This window comes from Eschrichtius robustus, chromosome 3 (genome assembly GCF_028021215.1).
Source record: "Eschrichtius robustus isolate mEscRob2 chromosome 3, mEscRob2.pri, whole genome shotgun sequence".
Lineage (NCBI taxonomy): Eukaryota > Metazoa > Chordata > Mammalia > Artiodactyla > Eschrichtiidae > Eschrichtius > Eschrichtius robustus.
In genome coordinates, this window is record NC_090826.1 from 109234847 (window position 1) to 109258765 (window position 23919).

The 23919-nt window shown below is 38.3% G+C and overlaps 1 protein-coding gene across 4 annotated transcripts in view; it reads right to left on the reverse strand.

Moving 5' to 3' along the window:
- Positions 1–1943, reverse strand: part of ARNT (aryl hydrocarbon receptor nuclear translocator) — a 63981-nt gene extending 62038 nt beyond the window's left edge. For 3 of the 4 annotated variants that reach the window (XM_068540731.1, XM_068540730.1, XM_068540729.1), the window contains exon 1: positions 1783–1943. In XM_068540731.1, coding sequence (XP_068396832.1) covers positions 1783–1807 — 25 coding nt within the window. In that variant the 5' untranslated portion in view covers positions 1808–1943. The remainder of the gene's footprint in view (positions 1–1782) is intronic. The other variant, XM_068540728.1, reaches the window with a different exon arrangement.
- Between the last annotated feature and the right edge of the window lie 21976 nt (positions 1944–23919).

The following is a 23919-nucleotide window of genomic DNA, read 5'->3' on the forward strand; positions in this document are numbered from 1 at the left end:
GGATCAATAACTTGGAAGAGATGGGAGAATTATCCAACATCAAAAAAGAACCCTAAAAATTGCAGAAGCAGGCTGACAAAGGGCAATAAACAAAGTAACTGTTTCATCATAAGCAAGGATTCTGCACAAATGAATGTTATTTTCTGCTTACAGATTTAAGTTGATATTGATCAGCTAATGAAAATGTGGTAAAGAGATTGTCATTCTGGTTACTGTTGTTTAAAAAACAAAACAAAATAAAGCAACCCCACCCACGCTGCTGGGAAAAAAGCTTCTGACATATGCACTAAACTTGTTTACCCAGGCCACCTCTTAATAAGAGAAATGCTTTGCAACTTGACTAGGGTTATATAAGTATTTTGCAATGTGTTATCAGTTTAAAATCTTGTTTATTTACTCCCTAGTTAACAGGTTATTTTACTTCAAGGTCAGGTCTGCCATAATAATAGCATCTTTCCGATTTTATTCCATCACTCAGCACTTCCTGCAATGCAATTTTAGCCATTAACTTTATCTCCTTTTCCTCTTAAAAAATTTAAAAGATTTAACAATATGATATTGACATGTGACAAATTAACTTCTTTAAATAGGTCTGTTCCCAGAAACATGGTAGGAAAGACAGTAAATTTCAGTGACTCAATTGTAATAGCAAAAGCTGAGTATTGTAAAATACTACTGCCTTTCAGAGACACGAAAAAAATCCAATTTAAGTTTTAACAAGGGAAGAGCAGTGAATCCTTCCCACTACCATATTTTCAAGTTATTCACCCCCACCTCTCACTTCTTTTTTAAGGCTATCAAAGATAGGGATTTCTGGGAAATAGCCAAGGTCAGCAAAGTAAACTAGGATCCCTAAAATGAAATACTTCCTAGGGAGAAATAACTGTAATGTACTGGAAAGAGGACTGGGACTAGGAATTTGAAGACCTGATCTGTCTAGACCTGCTGCACTACACCCCATTCCATCTTTTAGACATGACTGACTAGATTTTTAACGTTCAAGCTCCCACTTTAGAAGAGATGTTCATTGAGAAATAGCATGAACTGAACTTTTCTTAAAGAATGGGAACTGCCTTGACCCACCTAACAAGATTTAAATCTGGGTCCTGGATGCTTGCTGTTGGCAAGATCTATCCTGTAACTCAAACATTACACAAACCTCTGCCTTCAGCAGCTAATGACACTAGAGGCACCTCTTAATACATAAACGCAAGTTTCAAAGGATAGCCCTCGGTAGGGAGGGAGGAGGTACAGCTTTTTTATTTTAAGAAACTGAGTATTAATTCAAAGATTTTTAAAATTTAAAATCTAAACGTTTGGAAGTAACACCTCAGCTAAACAGCAACGTGGTCCTATGAGTCCCAACTACTTTTAAAGTAAAACGAGCCACACTGCTCACAGTTATTCGGCATCAAGCAGGTCCACAGTGGGCAGAAGGCTGAAAGAGGACCACAACGCACACCAGAACGCCGCCACAAGAGTGGAGGTGGGCCAGCCCCGCACGGACAGCTGCTCGAACAGAACTCGGGGCAAGGAATCCCCAACTCCCACCCGCCTGCTCCCTCCCTCCACCTCGGGTCTCCCCTGTTCCCCAGGGGCGGGCCCCTCCCCCAGGTCACTCCCCTCCCCCAGGTCACTCCCCTCCCCCACCGCCCCGTAGCCACCCCCGCGCGTCCCAGCGCCCTCAGGCGCAACTACAGCCCCTCAGCGCTGGGTCTACCCAGTTGCCAACCCCTTCAGCCCCTCCTCCTTGAGAGGCACCCCAGTCCTCCGTCTCCTCACCAGGGTTAGCAGTAGTCGCCGCCATAGCTGTAGATGCCACCGCCGCCGCACCCCCCCCCAGTGGGAGGAGCCACCGCCAAGGAACCGGGGGGAGGGGGAGGGGAGAGCCACTCCCCAGACGCGGCGCCGTACTGCCGCCAACGCTACCGCGGAATCCAAGATGGCGGCTGCAGCAACCTCCCCCCCCGCCCCACCGTCCCCAGCCCCTACGACGGAGAGACCCGCCCCTAGAGGGGGCGGGGTCAGCCCCAAGGCCAGCCTCCTCGGGAAAACTGACCAATGGAATCGCAAGTCGACCAGAAGCAGGGCTGGCCACGGAGCCGCCAGCCTGTCCAGTGGAGGAGGGAGGGCGAGGAAGAAGTCCAGCTGTCTTTCTAATTCCGCCTCTTCTACCTTAGAGGTCAGCGATCGAGTGACGTCAGTGAAAAATAATTTTACTAAAAAGCTTCGCAGGGTGGTGGATTCGCCTGGTTGGCCACTCTGCAGATGATTTGTTTTGTAAATTTTCTTTAGGTGCCCTACTGCTTAAACTTCACTTAGTGATTTGTAATCCTTTCTAGTTCTTCCCTATTTTAAGGACCTTTGTCCCTGGTGGGAAAAAGTTCAGCAAGTTTTGAATGCCTGCTATAGAACTGGTAGTGTAAGAGGATCTGGGCGCTTAATGTCTGGTAGGGGAGATACCGACAGCCTAAACAGGAGGCAATGTATTTTGATTAAGAGTGGGATAACTTCCTTTGATCAACGATAGGGACATAGTGACGGGTTTTTAGTAGAGAAGTGGTAAGATGATTGCACAGAATTATTTTCTAATAATAGGAAGCATTGAGCACTTCGAGCCAGACACTGTCCACACTGCTTTATAAGTACTTACTCATTTAATCCTCATAACAACACTGTGAGGTAGATTCTATTATTTACATTTTGCAGATAAGGAAACAGAAGCAAAGAGGTTAAGCAAGGGACACCCAGCTGGTAAGTAGTGGTGCGGGAGGCAAACTGAAGAAGGCTGACTCTGGGAATATATTCCACCCATCCCCCTGTTTTAGCACTACAGTGTACTACCTTTTCACACATCTTTCACAAATTGTCTAACATAAATTTATTCTAATTTTAACAGAAATCCCATTATGCTATTGAGCATCTTTGAATTCTTGTAGGTTGTATACGTACTACAAAGATTACATAGATCCATTTCTCTCATTTAGTTATCAGTATAGTTTATCTCAGCCAAGGTATTTTAACATAATTTGTATATTATTGTTTACATTTGTTAAAATTAAATTTTTCTTTGTTACCATTTTGTTGTGTTATATTTCCAGTTCACCAAAAAGAGAAAAATCATTCACTCAAATGAAGTACATTGAAGCATTAGAAGTAGTGGTGAATAAAGGTAACAAGTACTTCAATTCAAATTACGTATTAAAGGTAGCTAGCTATTAAGCAAGACTGCAGTGCAGATATAGAATATGAATTATTATGTGGCTTTAAATGTGGTAAGTTGATCCAAGCAACAAAAAATAAACAAATAAACAGTAAATAGGAAGTACAAATTGGATTTTATTGGGCTAGCATCCATTTGTCCCTTGCCCACTACACCTCGACTGTCAGGAAATTTTGTCAATGACTTGGAAAGCCATCAAAGCCTTCAAGTCAGTTTTGACCCAAATACAATAACCTCATTGCCAAGAAATGTATTTTTCTGGAATAAAAGCAAAGTAGTGTTTTCCAGAATGAAATAGATGAACTTGTGGATAAAAAATGATCAAGTTACATCCCTCATTTTTTAAAAAAATGGTAAAGGTCACTTTGTTTCAGAGATAACTTGGTGCAACTAGCTACACAGTTAATAATAAATATTTTGCTTGGAGAAAGTATAACAAGCTATTGGCAAAAATCCCTAATCAAGTATCAATATCATACAAAATCATGGTATACAACATGAAAGGGCAGTATCACCCTGTACTTGCTAAACAGACGTTTATCTTACGAGTGGACACACTGATGTACACAATATGAATCATTTCACAGTGTATATGTGGTACACAAGGAAAAATGCCCAGAAACTTCCTGTTTGGTTTATCATTAAAAATTCAGGTTATAGAAGAAGACATTTTCATTTAGAAAAATTTTCACTTAAAAAGTTATTTTGAGAGGTATGAGAAAATCTGAAAAAGGTAGCTTATGATCAAAACTGATGGGGTTGTAGCTTTGGGTGTACAAAGGATATTATTCCTACAATAAGCGAAATGTCAGCCCACTTCGTGTTTTATTCAGAGAACATTGGTAGTCAAACAATATTTCTCCTGATTCTGATTCAACATATAACAAAGTAGTGTAAACTGTAAATATATCACTATGTATATAGTAATAGCAGCCAGTAAGCATAATCATTGAGAAGAAACAGGCAAATGTTAGAACACTGCTTTTTCCACAATAAAATATGGAGGCCAATAATGGGGAAGGTGCTCTCACAAGTTTCTAAATAAGGGCTGGAGTAAAAATCCCTTCTTTACTATACAGATAATGCTAACAAAAACTATTTTAATTTTTCCAAGTAGGCTTGTTCAAATGGCTTATCTGAGCAACATTTTCATTACTTTTATTAACATGAATTATTACTTGAAATTCTAAATGCCATGATTTTTAATGTTAAGAACAAAGTATCAGGATTTTTCGGGACTTCCCTGGTGGTGCAGTGGTTAAGAATCCCCCTGCCAATGCAGGGGACACGGGTTCAAGCCCTAGTGCGGGAAGATCCCACATGCTGTGGAGCAATTAAGCCCGTGTGCCACAACTACTGAGCCTGCACTCTAGAGCCCGCAAGCCACAACTACTGAAGCCCACGCGCCTAGAGCCTGTGCTCCGCAACAAGAGAAGCCACCGCAATGAGAAGCCCATGCACCGCAACGAAGAGTACCGCCCCCTCTCTGCAACTAGAGAAAGCCTGTGCGCAGCAACAAAGACCCAACGCAGCCAAAAATAAATAAATTAATTTTTTTTAAAAAAGAACAAAGTATCAGGATTTTGTAAGAAAACCAGACTTTTATGCAAATGTCTTTACTGCCAGGAGTTTATTATTTCCCAAAACATGATAATTTTCTTTCTTATTAAGAGAAAAAAATGGATGACACATTATTCAACATACTTTCAACCACATCCAAATGTTGCAACTGTATGGAAAAAATGCTTTTCAGAGCTGAATGCAATCCATGCAATTGAATACAACTACTCTTTCCCAAATTGAAATCTTCAGTTTTTTAGGTTGCCATATGCTCTTCTACTTAGGATCTAACACTACTAAAAGCTGTCTTCAATTAGAAGCTCCCCATGACGCTAGATCCTTGCTAGATTCAACTGTTCAGAATTATCTAGTAGCCACCAAACACTCATTGCAATATCTGACAAGCTCATTGTGCATTTAGATTTTCTAATTTTAGTAGGAATAAATATTAAGAAGTCGACTGTGAAACCTGCCCTATTGCACGTGTTTTCAGCTTGCCAATATTAAACAGTTACCATTACTACTATTTTTTTTCTATACAAATACAAATATAAGATTTTTAGAAATTTCATGTAATGTCTGAAACATTTATATTAACATATTTCCATACAAATACCCCAATGAAAGTTTAGTATTAGTTGTTTTGTTTGTTTGTTTATACTGCAGGTTCTTATTAGGCATCAATTTTATACACATCAGTGTATACATGTCAATCCCAATCACCCAGTTCAGCACACCACCATCCCCACCCCACCGCAGTTTTCCCCCCTTGGTGTCCATATGTCCATTCTCTACATCTGTGTCTCAAATTCTGCCCTGCAAACCAGCTCATCTGTACCATTTTTCTAGGTTCCACATACATGCATTAATATACAATATTTGTTTTTCTCTTTCTGACTTACTTCACTCTGTATGACAGTCTCTAGATCCATCCACTTCTCAACAAATGACTCAATTTCGTTCCTTTTTATGGCTGAGTAATATTCCATTGTATATATGTACCACATCTTCTTTATCCATTCATCTGTCGATGGGCATTTAGGTTGCTTCCATGACCTGGCTATTGTAAATAGTGCTGCAATGAACATTCGGGTGCATGTGTCTTTTTGAATTACGGTTTTCTCTGGGTATATGCCCAGTAGTCGGATTGCTGGGTCATATGGTAATTCTATTTTTAGTTTTTTCAGGAACCTCCATATTGTTCTCCATAGTGGCTGTATCAATTTACATTCCCACCAACAGTGCAAGAGGGTTCCCTTTTCTCCACACCCTCTCCAGCATTTGTTGTTTGTAGATTTTCTGATGATGCCCATTCTAACAGGAGTGAGGTGATACCTCATTGTAGTTTTGATTTGCATTTCTCTAATAATTAGTGATATTGAGCATCTTTTCATGTGCTTCGTGGCCGTCTGTATGTCTTCTTTGGAGAAATGTCTATTTAGGTCTTCTGCCCATTTTTGGATTGGGGTGTTTGTTTCTTTGATATTGAGCTGAATGAGCTGTTTATATATTTTGGAGATTAATCCTTTGTCCATTGATTCGTTTGCAAATATTTTCTCCCATTCTGAGGGTTGTCTTTTCGTCTTGTTTATGGTTTCCTTTGCTGTGCAAAAGCTTTGAAGTTTCATTAGGTCCCATTTGTTTATTTTTGTTTTTATTTCCATTACTCTAGGAGGTGGATCAAAAAAGACCTTGCTGTGATTTATGTCAAAGAGTGTTCTTCCTATGTTTTCCTCTAAGAGTTTTATAGTGTCCAGTCTTATATTTAGGTCTCTAATCCATTTTGAGTTTATTTTTGTGTATGGTGTTAGGGAGTGTTCTAATTTCATTCTTTTATATGTAGCTGTCCAGTTTTCCCAGCACCACTTATTGAAGAGACTGTCTTTTCTCCATTGTATATCTTTGCCTCCTTTGTCATAGATTAGTTGACCATAGGTGCGTGGGTTAATCTCTGGGCTTTCTATCTTGTTCCATTGATCTATGTTTCTGTTTTTGCGCCAGTACCATATTGTCTTGATTACTGTAGCTTTGTAGTATAGTCTGAAGTCAGGGAGTCTGATTCCTCCAGCTCCATTTTTTTGCCTCAAGACTGCTTTGGCTATTCGGGGTCTTTTGTGTCTCCATACAAATTTTAAGATGATTTGTTCTAGCTCCGTAAAAAATGCCATTGGTAATTTGATAGGGATTGCATTGAATCTGTAGATTGCTTTGGGTAGCATACTCATTTTCACAATGTTGATTCTTCCAATCCAAGAACATGGTATATCTCTCCATCTGTTGGTATCATCTTTAATTTCTTTCATCAGTGTCTTATAGTTTTCTGCATACAGGTCTTTTGTCTCCCTAGGTAGGTTTATTCCTAGGTATTTTATTCTTTTTGTTGAAATGGTAAATGGGAGTGTTTCCATAATTTCTCTTTCAGATTTTTTATCATTAGTGTATAGGAATGCAAGAGATTTCTGTGAATTAATTTTGTATCCTGCAACGTTACCATATTCATTAATTAGCTCTAGCAGTTTTCTGGTGGCAGTTTTAGGATTCTCTATGTATAGTATCATGTCATCCGCAAACAGTGACAGTTTTACTTCTTCTTTTCCAATTTGTATTCCTTTTATTTCTTTTTCTTCTCTGATTGCCGTGGCTAGGACTTCCAGAACTATGTTGAATAATAGTGGTGAGAGTGGACATCCTTGTCTCGTTCCTGATCTTAGAGGAAATGCTTTCAGTTTTTCACCATTGAGAATGATGTTTGCTGTGGGTTTGTCATATATGGCCTTTATTATGTTGAGGTAGGTTCCCTCTATGCCCACTTTCTGGAGAGTTTTTATCAGAAATGGGTGTTGAATTTTGTCAAAAGCTTTTTCTGCATCTATTGAGATGATCATATGGTTTTTCGTCTTCAATTTGTTAATATGGTGTATCACATTGATTGATTTGCGTATATTGAAGAATCCTTGCATCCCTGGGATAAATCCCACTTGATCGTGGTGTATGATCCTTTTAATGTGTTGTTGGATTCTGTTTGCTAGTATTTTGTTGAGGATTTTTGCATCTATATTCATCAGTGATATTGGTCTGTAATTTTCTTTTTTTGTAGTGTCTTTGTCTGGTTTTGGTATCAGGGTGATGGTGGCCTCATAGAATGAGTTTGGGAGTGTTCCTTCCTCTGCAATTTTTGGGAAGAGTTTGAGAAGGATGGGTGTTAGCTCTTCTCTAAATATTTGATAGAATTCACCTGTGAAGCCATCTGGTCCTGGACTTTTGTTTGTTGGAAGATTTTTAATCACAGTTTCAATTTCATTACTTGTGATTGGTCTGTTCATATTTTCTGTTTCTTCCTGGTTCAGTCTTGGAAGGTTATACCTTTCTAAAAATGTGTCCATTTCTTCCAGGTTGTCCATTTTATTGGCATAAAGTTGCTTGTAGTAGTCTCTTAGGATGCTTTGTATTTCTGCGGTGTCTGTTGTAACTTCTCCTTTTTCATTTCTGATTTTATTGATTTGAGTCCTCTCCCTCTTTTTCTTGATGAGTCTGGCTAATGGCTTATCAAGTTTGTTTATCTTCTCAAAGAACCAACTTTTAGTTTTATTGATCTTTGCTATTGTTTTCTTTGTTTCTATTTCATTTATTTCTGCTCTGATCTTTATGATTTCTTTCCTTCTGCTAACTTTGGGTTTTGTTTGTTCTTCTTTCTCTAGTTTCTTTAGGTGTAAGGTTAGATTGTTTACTTGAGATTTTTCTTGTTTCTTTAGGTAGGCTTGTATAGCTATAAACTTCCCTCTTAGAACTGCTTTCGCTGCATCCCATAGGTTTTGGGTCGTCGTGTTTTCATTGTCATTTGTCTCCAGGTATTTTTTGATTTCCTCTTTGATTTCTTCAGTGATCTCTTGGTTATTTAGTAACGTATTGTTTAGCCTCCATGTGTTTGTCTTTTTTACGTTTTTTCCCCTGTAATTCATTTCTAATCTCATAGCATTGTGGTCAGAAAAGATGCTTGATATGATTTCAATTTTCTTAAATTTACTGAGGCTTGATTTGTGACCCAAGATGTGATCTATCCTGGAGAATGTTCCGTGAGCACTTGAGAAGAACGTGTAATCTGCTGTTTTTGGATGGAATGTCCTATAAATATCAATTAAATCTATCTGGTCTATAGTGTCATTTAAAGCTTCTGTTTCCTTATTTATTTTCATTTTGGATGATCTGTCCATTGGTGTAAGTGAGGTGTTAAAGTCCCCCACTATGATTGTGTTACTGTCAATTTCCTCTTTTATGGCTGTTAGCAGTTGCCTTATGTATTGAGGTGCTCCTATGTTGGGTGCATATATATTTATAATTGTTATATCTTCTTCTTGGATTGATCCCTGGATCATTATGTAGTGTCCTTCCTTGTCTCTTGTAACATTCTTTATTTTAAAGTCTATTTTATCTGATATGAGTATAGCTACTCCAGCTTTCTTTTGATTTCCATTTGCATGGAATATCTTTTTCCATCCCCTCACTTTCAGTCTGTATGTGTCCCTAGGTCTAAAGTGGGTCTCTTGTAGACAGCATATATATGGGTCTTGTTTTTGTTTCCATTCAGCCAGTCTATGTCTTTTGGTTGGGGCATTTAATCCATTCACGTTTAAGGTAATTATCGATATGTATGTTCCTATGACCATTTTCTTAATTGTTTTGGGTTTGTTTTTGTAGGTCCTTTTCTTCTCTTGTGTTTCCCACTTAGAGAAGTTCCTTTAGCATTTGTTGTAGAGCTGGTTTGGTGGTGCTGAATTCTCTTAGCTTTTGCTTGTCTGTAAAGCTTTTGATTTCTCCATCGAATCTGAATGAGATCCTTGCCGGGTAGAGTAATCTTGGTTGTAGGTTCTTCCCTTTCATCACTTTAAGTATATCATGCCACTCCCTTCTGGCTTGTAGAGTTTCTGCTGAGAAATCAGCTGTTAACCTTATGGGAGTTCCCTTGTATGTTATTTGTCGTTTTTCCCTTGCTGCTTTCAATAATTTTTCTTTGTCTTTAATTTTTGCCACTTTGATTACTATGTGTCTCGGAGTGTTTCTCCTTGGGTTTATCCTGTATGGGGCTCTCTGCGCTTCCTGGACTTGGGTGACTATTTCCTTTCCCATGTTAGGGAAGTTTTCGACTATAATCTCTTCAAATATTTTCTCTGGTCCTTTCTCTCTCTCTTCACCTTCTGGGACCCCTATAAGGCGAATGTTGTTGCGTTTAATGTTGTCCCAGAGGTCTCTTAGCCTGTCTTCATTTCTTTTCATTCTTTTTTCTTTAGTCTGTTCCGCAGCAGTGAATTCCACCATTCTGTCTTCCAGGTCACTTATCCGTTCTTCTGCCTCAGTTATTCTGCTATTGATTCCTTCTAGTGTAGTTTTCATTTCAGTTATTGTATTGTTCATCTCTGTTTGTTTGTTCTTTAATTCTTCTAGGTCTTTGTTAATCATTTCTTGCATCTTCTCAATCTTTGCCTCCATTCTTATTCTGAGGTCCTGGATCATCTTCACTATCATTATTCTGAATTCTTTTTCTGGAAGGTTGCCTATCTCCACTTCATTTAGTTGTTTTTCTGGGGTTTTTTCTTGTTCCTTCATCTGGTACATAGCCCTCTGCCTTTTCATCTTGTCTATCTTTCTGTAACTGTGGTTTTTGGTCCACAGGCTGCCGGATTGTAGTTTTTCTTGTTTCTGCTGACTGCCCTCTGGTGGCTGAGGCTATCTAAGAGGCTTGATGGGAGGCCACCATTACTACTATTAAATTTTTAACTATCACAAGTTTTTTGGTAAGTTCATGGTAAGCCAGTTTTTTAAATTACTTAAAATGGTGGTCTGCAGATACATCAGTTTTACTTAGTCTCTCCGGATAGAGTTGCCAGATTTAGCTAATAAAAATATAAGCTGGCCAGTCAATTTGAATTTCAGATAAACAACAAATAATTTTTTAGTATCAGTGTGTTCTAAATATTGCATGTGACATATTTATAATTAAAAATATTCATCTTTTATCTGGAAATACTACTTCTCGAAGTTAAGATTTTAAGGAACACTGATCCAGGTTATTTCGGGGAGGGGAGAGACTAGAAGCAGGAAATCCACTTGGGTGGATTCTACTTCTGCAGAAATCCAGGGGAGAAATTACAAGGACTTGACATAGGTCAATGGAACTGAAAAGAAAATGATTGCCCCAAATACTGTTGTGACAGAATAATCAACAAGGCCTACCATGTAATTGTATATGGAATGAAAGGAAGCTGTGATGTCAAAGAAGTCTTTTGGATGATATCAATGACAGAGACAGATGCTAACTGGAAGTTCAGATTTGTTCAGTTGAAGTTCAGTTGTTGGATTGGTTGGTAGGAAAACCAGGTAAAAATGCTTATTAAGCATACGGAATTACAGGACATCTGCGCAAAAGAGAGGACAGGACCTAGACCTAAATTTGTGCATCAGCAACAAGAGGCTTGTGGTTGCAGGAATGATAGCACAAAAACTAAAACAGGTAAGAAAAAGGACACAAAGAACACCTCAAGAAATGCCTGTTACAGTCACAAGTAAATCAATGACATTAGAACACTCCTTCACACCCTACACAAAAATAAACTTAAAATGGCTTAAAGACTTAAATATATTAAATAAGACATGACACCATAAAACTCCGAGAAGAGAACATAAGCAAAACATTCTCTGATGTAAATTGTAGCAACATTTTCTTATGTCAGTCTCCCAAGGCAATAGAAATACAAGCAAAAATAAACAAATGGGACCTAATCAAACGTATAAGCTTTTGCACAGAAAAGGAAACCATAAACAAAATGAAACAACAACCTACGGAATGGTAGAAAATATTTGCAAACAATGCGACCAACAAGGGTTAATTTCCAAAATATACAAACAACTCATACAACTCAATAACAAAAAAGAACCCAGTCAAAAATGGGCAGAAGACCTAAATTCACATTTCTCCAAAGAAGACATGCAGATGGCCAATAGACACATGAAAATATCCTCAACTTCGCTAATTATTAGAGAAATGCAAATCAAACCTACAATGAGGTATCACCTCACGCCAGTCAGAATGGCCATCATTAAAAAGTCTACAAATAATAAATGCTGGAGAGGGTGTGGAGAAAAGGAAACCCTCCTACATTGTTGGTGGGAATGTAAATTGGTACAGCCACTATGGAAAACAGTATGGGGGTTACTTAAAAAGCTAAGAGTTGCCATATTATCCAGTAATCCCACTCCTGGGTATATAACCAGACAAAGCTATAATTCGAGAAGATACATGCATCCCAATGTTCATAGCGGCACTATTTACAGTAGCCAAGACATGGAAGCAACCTAAATGTCCATCAACAGATGAATGAACAAAGAACATGTGGTATATACATACAATGGAATACTACTCAGTCATAAAAAAAAGAATGAAATAATACCATTTGCAGCAACACGAATGAACCTAGCGGTTATCATACTGAGGTAATTCAGAAAGAGAAAGACAAATATCATATGATAACACATATATGTGGAATCTAAGATATGATACAAATGAACTTATTTACAAAACAGCAACAGACTCACAGACATAGAAAACAAACTTATGGTTACCAAATGGGAAAGGGAGGAGAGAGAAATTAGGAGTTTGAGAGTAGCAGATACAAACTATTATATATAAAATAGATAAACAACAAGGTCCCACTGTATAGCACAGGGAACTCTATTCAATATCCTGTAATAAACCATAATGGAAAAGAATATGAGAAAGAATATATATATATATGTATGTATAGCAGAATCACTTTGCTGTACATCAGAAACTAATACAACATTGTAAATCAACTGTACTTCAATTAAAAAAAAAAAGAAATGCCTGTTTCAGGTTATGGAAGAAGGAAGAGGCAACCTGGAAAGAACAGGGCAATGGAAGCCAAAGGAATTTCAAGATAAAAGAGTTTGAGCAACAGCATCATATGTTCAGAGATGAAGATGAACAAACCTAAGGGAAGTAGAAGGAGTGAAACCCATGGTTCAGATGAGTGAGACGTGAATAGAAAGTGAGTAAATACAGGCAGGTTGTTAGCATACTCCATTTTCTCAAGAAATATGGCAATTAAGAGAATATAATCAAACGTTAGTTTGGGGTGAGGCATAGGGTAGGGGTAGACATATAAAAATATGTCTATAGACTGAGCTTGTGGAAAGGGGCAAATGAAAAGTACAATTAAAAAATGCAATAAAATATACGTGCTGCTCAGGGAAACAAGAGAAGCCAGAAAGAGGTTATTGGGCTGAGAAAAGAGGTTGAATTCTGGAAGCTCATGTTGATAAAGAGCAGATTCAAAAATGAGGGATTGGGAGTGGTAGAGGATAGGAATGAGGAAAAGCACAAATCAAAAAAAGTTATAAGTAAAAATATATTTTAATATATATGTATATGTGTATATATATATATATATATATGAATATATAAGAATACATATATTCTTCAAATCAGTAAGTGAAAGATGAATAGCCCAGTTAAAAGAAGGGAAAGGATAGGTTACAGGAAATCTACAAAAGATGTTCAAACAATAGAACTTCAAATACCATAGTATTTAGGGAAATGTAAGTTTTTAAGAAAATAAGATATTATTTTTTGCCTATTAGATGGACAAGTATTCAGAGATTGAAAGTAATCTATATTGGTGACCCTTAAAAAAACAAGAATGAAGCATAAATTGCTATAACCGTTTTGGTGTGTAATTTGGCAATACCTATTACAATTCTGGATGTTCATATCCTGTAACCCAGCATTTATATTTCTAATATTTTGAGGAATGTAGCCCACAAAATATTTCCACAAGTACCCAGAGATATATGTACAGGATATCCATTGCAATGTTGGTATAATAATAAGAAATTCGAGGGACTTCCCTGGCGGCGCAGCAGTTAAGAATCCGCCTGCCAATGCTGGTCCGGGAAGATCCCACAAAGCAAGATGCCACGGAGCAACTAAGCCTGCGCACCACAATTACTGAGCCTGCGCTCTAGAGCCTGTGAGCCACAAGTGCTGAAGCCTGCGTTCCACAAGTACTGAAGCCCGCGCGCCTAGAGCCCGTGCTCCGCAACAAGAGAAGCCACCGCAATGAGAAGCCCACGCACTGCAACGAAGAGTAGCCCCCGCTCACCACAACTAGAGAAAGTCTGTGCGCAGCAACGAAGACCCAATGCAGCCAGAAACAAATAAATTAATTAATTAAAAAAAGAAGAAATTTGAGACAGCCCAAATGCCTATTTATAGAGAAAATGGACCATGGGATATCTATGTAATGGAATACCTGCGTGCTCAGCAGCCATTAAAAAGAATGAAATGGATTTATATGTATTAAAATGGAAAGATGTCCAAGATATACTGTTAAATGAAAAAGCATAAAATAAGTATTATTTTGTAAATAATAATAAATTATGGTAAATATAGAAATTGAAGCTGGAGAAATCCACCAAACTGTTAACAGTATATCTCTAGAGAGTGGGATTAGTAGGAGATTTCTATCTTTTGGTGTGTATCTCTGTAATGTTTGAATGTACTATGACTTTACATTACATTTATAATTATGCAAAACAGAAAGATATAACAATTTTGTTTTAAGGTCCATCACTAAATAGATGGTACCTATTATAGTGAGTGGTTTTGTTTCAGGCTTTAGTTTTTCCTGGAAAGAAAGGGATAATACCCTTGCCTTCCCTCAGTTCCTTCACACAATTTGAAATGGTATGGTCAAGGGCAAGAGAAATTTGGAAACTGAAAATATTTTTTAATCGCTATAATTAGTGTTACCTGGGAAAATAAAAGTTTGGGGGCTGGGACTATACCTCATTCTCCATTCTGTCCTGAGGATCCAGCACAGTGATTGACACACAGTAGGCATTCAGTAAATATTTAATAAATATAGCACATCTTTCAGGAGAGTTACTTTTTTAAGGTGTGATGATAGTTTAAAATTTTGTCTAATTGAAACAAATTAATTTTGACTACATGATATGCCCATGGTACAATATAAGCCACCCAATTCTCACCTTGAAGCCCTGGAGTGCATCCCTCCAGAAATATTCTGTATACTTATAAGCATACACACACACACACACACACACACACAAATGCACACACACATGCACACACATCCTATGGAAGTTTTTTTAAATGAACCAAATAAAACCTTAGAGGAAATAGTAGTAAATTTTGCATTTGAAGTATATGTACATGTATAATAACTAATGCTAAGTGAAATAGTTTTGACTTTTCTGATCCAAATGTCCTAAGTAAATTCTTTTTGAGGAAAAGGGGAGATTTTAGAGCTTCACTGTTCTTGTTGGCAAGTAATTCTCAAACTTGAGCATACATTGCAGTCACCTAGAAGGGCTGGTTAAAACACAGGTGCTGACACCTCCAAAGTTCCTGATTCATTAAAGCTGGAATGGGGGTTCAAGAATTCACATTTCTAACAATTTCTCAGGTTATGCTACTAGTGCAGAGAATCATCGCAGAGACCAAAGAAGCTGGCTACTGACCCAACTTCTACCACCCATGTGATTCTACTTAAAAGGTATTACTTGAGCCATTAACCTTGGCTGCCCCAGCCCTAGCAGAGTTGTGGAAATATACTTCTACTGATCTAGGCTCCAATTTAATCTAGTGGGATCATTTTCTCACTCAATATGGGAGTGTCTGAAACTTGATCCTGTTTTAGTTGAACTATTCATGACGCTTCTGAGTTCAGTGTGGGAGTGGGGAAGGGAGAGAGCCACCAACCACTCTCCTTTTGTAAGAAGGGGTTGATGAAAAGAGGAGAGGCTGCCAAGAGACAGTGCTTGAGTAGGAGGAGACTGCCCTATCAACAGCCAGCTTTGGATATCACTCTCTCAAAAGGTAAATAACTACCTGTATTGCCTTCCTGGTAAAGTTTTTATGGGAATAATTCCAACAATTCTTCTGAATTGAATAACACCTTTCCACAAGCTTGGGGAATACTAGGGAAATGACTGAGGGAAGTAAAGAGCTTTTCTTCCTTAGAGATTTTTTGAAAAGTGAAATCTTCATTTGAGAAGGGATGTCTTGGGCACAGTCGTGTTTGAGGCAAATTAGGGGGAACTTCTGTTAGTCCTATTAGCTAGAGGAAGTCTTTGATTTTAGGGATTATCGTTAAGAAAGCTTCATTATTGTATTTCTTCACCATCACCTCTCCCTTCAGACTAAACTTATGGCCACGAAAGAATCTGGGTCTTTTTAAGTTTTGGGTTTTTTGTTTTTTGGGGTTTTTTTAAGAAATATAGGGCACTACAGATGGGAAAAATTAAATGACTTGGGAAGAGAACACAAGGAAAGGAGAAGGTGATTGATCTTTCTGGAAAGTGTTAAGTGAAAGAGGGACTGACATTGCTATAGATTTGTAAGTAAGTACGGTTATTCTGTTTCTTACTTTAGCAAGACCAAATTTTACATAAACCAATAGATTCAGGCCCTACCTCTTTTTCCCTATGCTAGTCCCGAGCAGTGCTGCTATTCAACCCAAACAAAACAGGAACTTAAGTGCTACTTTCAAAAATTCTAAGGCAGTTCTTCTCTTTGGAAAACAGATCTTGAATTTACCACTTTATCTGTCATTTGTATCTGTCAAGAAAAGCTATTTTATCTAAGGGTTTTCAGAAGAATGGAAACTGAATATCCAAGTCTCCAATAATTTATTGTGATCTTTTCCCATTCTAAAAACTTTAAACCTAATTTTGTATTAAAAATCTTGTTTTCTTTTTCTTAAAGAGAGACCTCCAACTTGTATAAACTTCAGACCCTATAAAACCTGGATCAGATCCTTACATTTGAAAATAAGAGCCAAGAACATACGTCATACTTGAAACCAAAAGAACATCATCCTTTTTCTTTTCTCTTTTCAATAAGAATGGGTTTTACTTTTTTTTTTTAATAATGAAGCTGCTTTTCTTTTTTTTTTTTTAATTTAGGGAAGGCTCTTTTATTTACTTATTTATTTTTATATTTATTTTTGGCTGTGTTGGGTCTTCGTTTCTGTGCGAGGGCTTCCTCTAGTTGCAGCAAGCGGGGGCCACTCTTCATCGCGGTGCGCGGGCCTTTTCACTATCGCAGCCTCTCTTGTTGCGGAGCACAGGCTCCAGACGCGCAGGCTCAGTAGTTGTGGCTCACGGGCCTAGTTGCTCCGCGGCATGTGGGATCTTCCCAGACCAGGGCTCGAACCCGTGTCCCCTGAATTAGCAGGCAGATTCTCAACCACTGCGCCACCAGGGAAGCCCGTGTTTTACTTTTTAAGGGAGAGAGAGGAAAGATAGCCTAACAGGGGCAAAATTAGTTTGTTGAAATTTGGCAGCTATGAGTGAGAAGTTTGAATAAGTAAACTAGAGAACTTTGATTCAAAGTTCAGGAATTCAGATTTAATTGGAGGAGAAGAAGAATCAAAGATAACTTGATGTTTTCAAATTTCCAGACATTGAAGGTTGTCTGTCCCTCTGTAGCATACAAGGCTGTTTGCAAACCGCCCCCTACCTGAAATTCTCTCATCTCTTCTAGTTTTCCTACTTGTAACTATTCCATCTGTGGTTCCTTGACCTCCTTCCTCCACCATAAATGCAGACATTCCCTTGTTTCTAATTCTACTTTGACCATCTCATCTACTCCTGTGATTCAACTATCCTGTCCTTGGGTGACTATCAGCTCTAAAGATCTCGCTCTTCTTTATGCCTAAACTTCAGTCCCATGTTTTTGCCTCCTGAGCATAAGCCACACCAGTACCTTTAAATTCACCCTACCCCCAGGGGCTTTGCAGGAATGATTAGAAGGCTGATGCGACAAGATTACTTTTAAAGGTTCCTTCCAACTCTGAGATTCTATGATTTTATACCTTTCATTTTCATGTATTGTCAGCTCCAACATACTGAATTAAGCAGTATTTCCCCACAAGTTCCCATGCTTCCTTGTCTCTATCACTGTTCCTTCATCTGGAGTGTACTTTCCTTACTCCAGATTGAGCTTGACCATCACTTGTAGAAAGACTTCTATGACTAATCCTACCCCAGCTGAGTTTGTTAATCAGACAAGGGTCATCCTGTCCATTCTCATCACCCAACAGAAGCAGAGTGTTCCTTCTGACACTGGAGTCTCTACATCAACAAACATTTCCTACTAGGTGTGGGCACTGTATTAATCTATGTTGCGAGAAGTCACAAAAAAAAGAACCAAAAACTTTTAGATTTTTGCCCTCTAGAAGCTCATATTAATGGAAGAATTTCAGGTTAATTGTTGTCTCATGCACCCTCCACATTCCTGCCAGTCTAATATTTCTAAAACCACCATCTAATGGTATAATTTCCATGCTTAAAAGCTTTTAATGGCTCCCCACTGATTGCAAAGTTGAGTCCAGAGTCTTTAAAGTGACATATAAGGCCCCTAGGATGCTGCTTCTGCCCATTCGGTGGGAGAATACATCTCAAATACTTACCGAACACTTACTGTTTCTCAAACATACTATGCTGTCCTCCCTTAAACTTTCATGTTTGTACTTGAAATATCTTCTCTCCTGCTTCTCCCCTTTCCCACTTTTATCAGCTTGGTAAACTCCTACTCATTCTCAGGGCTCAATTCAATTCAGGTATTTGCCTCTTCAGTGAAACCTTCCTGATTCTTCCCTTTGGGTTCCTTTCACACTTTTATCAACGATTGCTTTGGAATTATTTATTTTCATTCAGGAGGTATATATTTTTGTTTATAATGGAGATGGTTTACATAGTATATAAAATCATAGCTAGAAATCTGTAGTAAGGAGAATAAATGATAGAAACACAAGTCTCTTGAAACGCAATAACGGAGAGAAGTTGGAAAATTAATGAACTAGCCAGACTGTAAAGGGTCTAGTGAGATATGTAAGTACCAGGGTAAAATAATATGACCTTTTTGAGGGACTGTAATGATGAATAAAGAGAAGGTACTTGCCTGCAAATGTAATGAGATATTAAAGAAATATATCTAGAAAGTGACATCTGAGGTATATACAAATGGATAAAGACACAGGCATGGTATTAAAACTGCAATGAAATTGCTTTTCTCACTACAACTCAGTTAACAGCAAGTACATATTGAATACCTAGTAAGTGCCAGGATGCATTTCCCATTCCAGTTACAAAAATTCAAGAGAAGAGCTTTGGCCCAGCTTGGATGTCTACCCCAGACTGTTGAACTGTGGCAGCCAGCATGGTGGAGCCATGTCAGAACACGGCAGCTCTCACAATAGCCATATGGATGGACAGGAGGGGAAGTGTGGGGCAGACAATTTCATAGAGGCCCACTACCTTCTGTTCTGGCATTTATCATTCTAATACCGGTGTCATAGTTGTATGGATATGTCACCTCCCATACCAGACTGTAGGTTTTCTAAAGACAGAAATCAGGCCTTGTTGTATACCTTTTTATGCCCACAGAACCTAGTTTTTGTGCTTTACTTATTAAATGGTAAATGGTGCACTGAAAGCAAATTGAAAGTTGATAGAGTTCATATAGTAATAGAGACAGATCTGTTTGCAATCTCTAGTTCCCAAACCACACAAGTCCGTAGGTAAAATAAAGTGACAAGAGCAATGATAAAGGAGAATTTCTTGACTCTCCCATGCCCTAGGACTGAGGTTTGAGTGAACTCAGGGGAGGTGGGTCAAAAAACACTTTGCCTCATAGAGACTGTATTGTCAGAATATTACCTCTGCTCTGACTCTAGCTAAACCCACAACCTAGACTATCTCTTCCCTTAGGATGAATTTTTCACCAGGGAAATTTCTAGTTAGAAATAAACCAGATGTCTGGAAGACCAATTCCCAACTATCATAAAGACTTGTTTTTTTTGTTTGTTTTAAAGATTTAATTTTACTTATTTTTGGCTATGTTGGGTCTTCGTTGCTGCGCCGGGCTTTCTCTAGTTTGTGGTGAGCGGGGGCTACTCTTCATTGCCATGCGCGGGCTTCTCCTTGTGGTGGCTTCTCTTGTTACAGAGCACGGGCTCTAGGTGCACGGGCTTCAGTAGCTGTGGCACGTGGGCTCAGTAGTTGTGGCTCGCGGGCTATAAAGCGCAGGCTCAGTAGTTGTGGTGCACAGGCTTAGTTGCTCCGCGGCATGTGGGATCTTCCCAGAACAGGGCTCAAAGCCGCATCCCCCGCATTGGCAGGCGGATTCTTATCCATTGCGCCACCAGGGAAGTCCCAAGACTTGTTTTGACACTTAAATTCTGGGACACACACAGGCTAAGCTTAAACTGGAATCCTTTCTTCAAGTCATATCATACATTGAATATCTATTACATTTCTAGCACCAAATGAACCGTATGTAACCCAGAGTAGTTGTCAGCACTTTGAACTGTGGAACTTCTTAGCCTCCCCTCTCTGCTGCTGTTACACACTATCAATACAGCACAACTGTGATATGGGAAGAGTTTGCTCTAGAACTCCACTTGAATGAAAAAGTAAAACAGCATTGACTTCCAGACACTCCATAGCAAGAGAAAAGGTGCAAGAAATGAGGAACATAGTAAACTCAGGGAGGATAATAATAGCGAACACTTATATAGCAGTTGTTAAGTGCCAGGCACTGTGCTGTGTTCTACATACACTTATTTATTTAATTTCAACATCTGCGTCATAGGATTATTGTATTATTATCCCCATTTTACAGATGAGGAAACCAAGGCTCTAAAAAGTTAAGTAACTTGCTCAGGATCACCAAGCTTTATTAGAGCCAGGATCCAAATCCAGAGGGACTGACTACAGAATTCATGTTCTCCACTACCATCTTATATTTCATGACTGCTATTGAATTGTTCTCATTGGGGGTTGACTTATCTGGAAGGAAAGCCCTTTGCCCCTCCAAAACCAAGAATTGCACGGACAAGCAAGAATTTCCAATGAGCTCTCTCTAAGCTGTTCCCTCTTCGGCTCTTCAGAGGACACCCCCACGAACACATAGTGATCTCTGGAGCCAATGAGTTCTATATGCCAAAGAATTTTTGATTTCTGGTAATATACTTGCAGTGCAGGAAAATTGTTCTTTTCCCTGCCTTCATCAAGCCTAATACTTTTTTTTAATATTTATTTATTTATTTTGGCTGCGCCGGGTCTTAGTTGCTGCACACAGGATCTTCGTTGTGGCGTGCAGGATCCTTAGTTGTGGCATGTGGGCTTCTTAGTTGCAGCATGCAGGATCTAGTTCCCCGACCAGGAATCAAACTCATGACCCCTCCGTTGGGAGCGGGAAGTTTTACCCACTGGACCACCAGGGAAGTCCCTTGATACATTCAAAAGAAGATATGTAACATATTAGTTATGAAACATAGTAATAAATGAACTGTTATGAACCCATGGCCCAGTTTAAAACATATAGCATTACCATTTCAGTGCATCTACCTGTGTGTTCTTTCCTTTAAATCATCTTCCTGCCTCCCTCCCAGAAGTGATCATTATCATGAATTTTCTATATCATTCCTTTGCTTTTTCTTTTTTTTTGGCTGCGCACCCGGGCCACAGCAGTGAAAGCATCAAGTCTCAACCACTGGACTGCCAGAGAAATCCCTCCTTTGCTTTTTCAAAAATAGATTTATCACATAGGTATGCATCCCTAAATAGTGTATTGTTATTGTAAATAGTGTTTTATTTTGAGATTTATAAAAATAATATAATAATGTATGCAATCTTCTGTAATTTGCTTCTTTCACTCACTAATATGTTTCTAAGAGTCACCCATATTATTGGATGCAACTCTAGTTCGTTCACTCATTCTTTTCACTGCTTTATAATATTTGATTGTGACTATACCATAATTTTTGTGATAATTCTCCAGGCTGTGGTCATTTGAGTTGTTTGGTTTTTGCTTGTACGTACAATGCCACAGTAGCATTCTTTTATATTTCTCCTGGTATATACACGGGAGTGGAATTGTTGGGTTGTGGAGAATATGTATATTCAACTTTACGAGGTAATGCTAAATGGTTTTCTACAGGGGATTTTTATCAATTTGTACTCCGATACCACTGATGGGCAGTGTATAAGAACCTTGCATGAGTTACATCCTTGCCAACACTTTGTATTATCAGACTTCTTAATGTCTACCAATCTAGTGGATAAAAAAATAATATCTGTATTTCAATGATTACTAGTGAACTTGAACACCTTTTCATATATTTTTGTACCTTTAATGTTTCTTTTTTTTAACGCCAGTTCATGTCTTTTGCTAATTTTCCTATTATTTGTCCTTTACTTATTCAGTTGGAGGAGTTATTTTTCTAACTTTGGATACTAATCCTTTTTTAGAAATATGTTTCTCCGAGTTTGTGATTTGTATTTTTACTTACTTTATCGTGTCTGTGGTGATCAGGAGTTCTTAACTCTGAAGTTAAACTTACCATCTTTTAAAATATATATGTTGTGCCATTTGTGTCTGGTTTAAGAGATCTTTTCCTATCCTGAGGTCATAAAAACATTCTGTATTTTCTTCTAAACATTTTAAAGTTTGCTCTTGACCATAGATGTGTTTTTTAAAATGGATATCCTATTTTCCAGTATCACTTATTAAATAGTCCATTCTTTCTCTGCAGTCAAAAATGCCCATTCTGTTATAACTCAAGTTTCCCTAAATGTGCAATTTGTTTCTGGGCTTTCTAGTCTGCTCAAATGGTCTATTATCTACACATGCACATATACCCCATGTCAAAAATGCTATAGCGGGCTTCCCTGGTGGTGCAGTGGTTAAGAATCCGCCTGCCAATGCAGGGGACACGGGTTCGAGCCCTGGTCTGGGAAAATCCCACATGCCGCGGAGCAACTTAAACCCGTGAGCCACAATTGCTGAGCCTGCATGTCTGGAGCCTGTGCTCCGCAACAAGAGAGGCCGCGATAGTGAGAGGCCCGCGCACCGCGATGAAGACTGGCCCCCGCTTGCCACAACTAGAGAAAGCCCTCGCACAGAAACGAAGACCCAACACAGCCATAAATAAATAAATAAATAAATTTATTTTAAAAAAAATACTATAGCTCTGTAATAAACCTTAATAACTGATATGGGAAATCTCCCCACCCTATTCTTCTTCTTTAGAATGTCTTTTTAATTCTTGGGCCTGTGAGCTCCCATACATAATTAAGAAAATCAGTTTGTCAGTTTTCTCAAAAAACCCTGATGGGATTTTGGTGGAGTTACACTGCCTCTAAAGGTTAATTTGGGGAGAGTTGGAATTAACAGTTCTACCATGTTGAATCCATAACTTTGGCATATCTCTCTATTTACTTAGGTGTTTTTAATGACTTTCAGTAAAGTTTGATAATTTCTTCCAAACAGGTCCTGCTCAACTTTTCTTAGATTTATTTTTAAATACCTTATATATTCTTATGCTATTGTAAATAATGTGTTGTTGTGTTTTTTCTTTGACCACGTCACATGGCTTGCAAGATCTTAGTTCCCCGACCAGGGATTGAACCTGGGCCACGGCAGTGAAAGCGCTGAGTCCTAACCACTGGACCGCCAGGGAATTCCCAACGGTGTCTTTTTTAAATTACATTTGCTTATTGTTTGTTACTGGCATTTAGAAATGCAATTGACTTGTGTATCTCATCCAGACACCTTGCTAAATTGCTTATTTCTCATATTTTCTGTAGACTATTCTGAAGGAAATGACATCTGTGAATAATGAACATTTTTGTTTTTTCCTTTTAAATCTTTATTTCTTTTTTCTTTTTTTTCTTTCTTTATCTTATTTTACTGCACTGGCTAGAACCTCCAGAATGATGTTGAATAAAGTGAAGCTAGTGAACATCTTTGTCTTGTTCCTGATTTTAAAAGGAAAATCTTTCAACTTTTGACCATTAAGTAGGATGTTTGCTATACATTTTTTGTTGTTGTTGGTAACTTTATTGGGTTAAAGGTGTTCCCTTCTACCCCTATTTTGCTAAGAATATTAATATGGGCATTTTATATTAGTATTGAAATTTATCAAATGCTTTTTCTGCAACAACTGAGGTATTCATATGGTTTATATATATATATACATGCTACACTTCTACTTCTGGGATAAACTCAGCTTGGTATCTATATCCATCAAGGC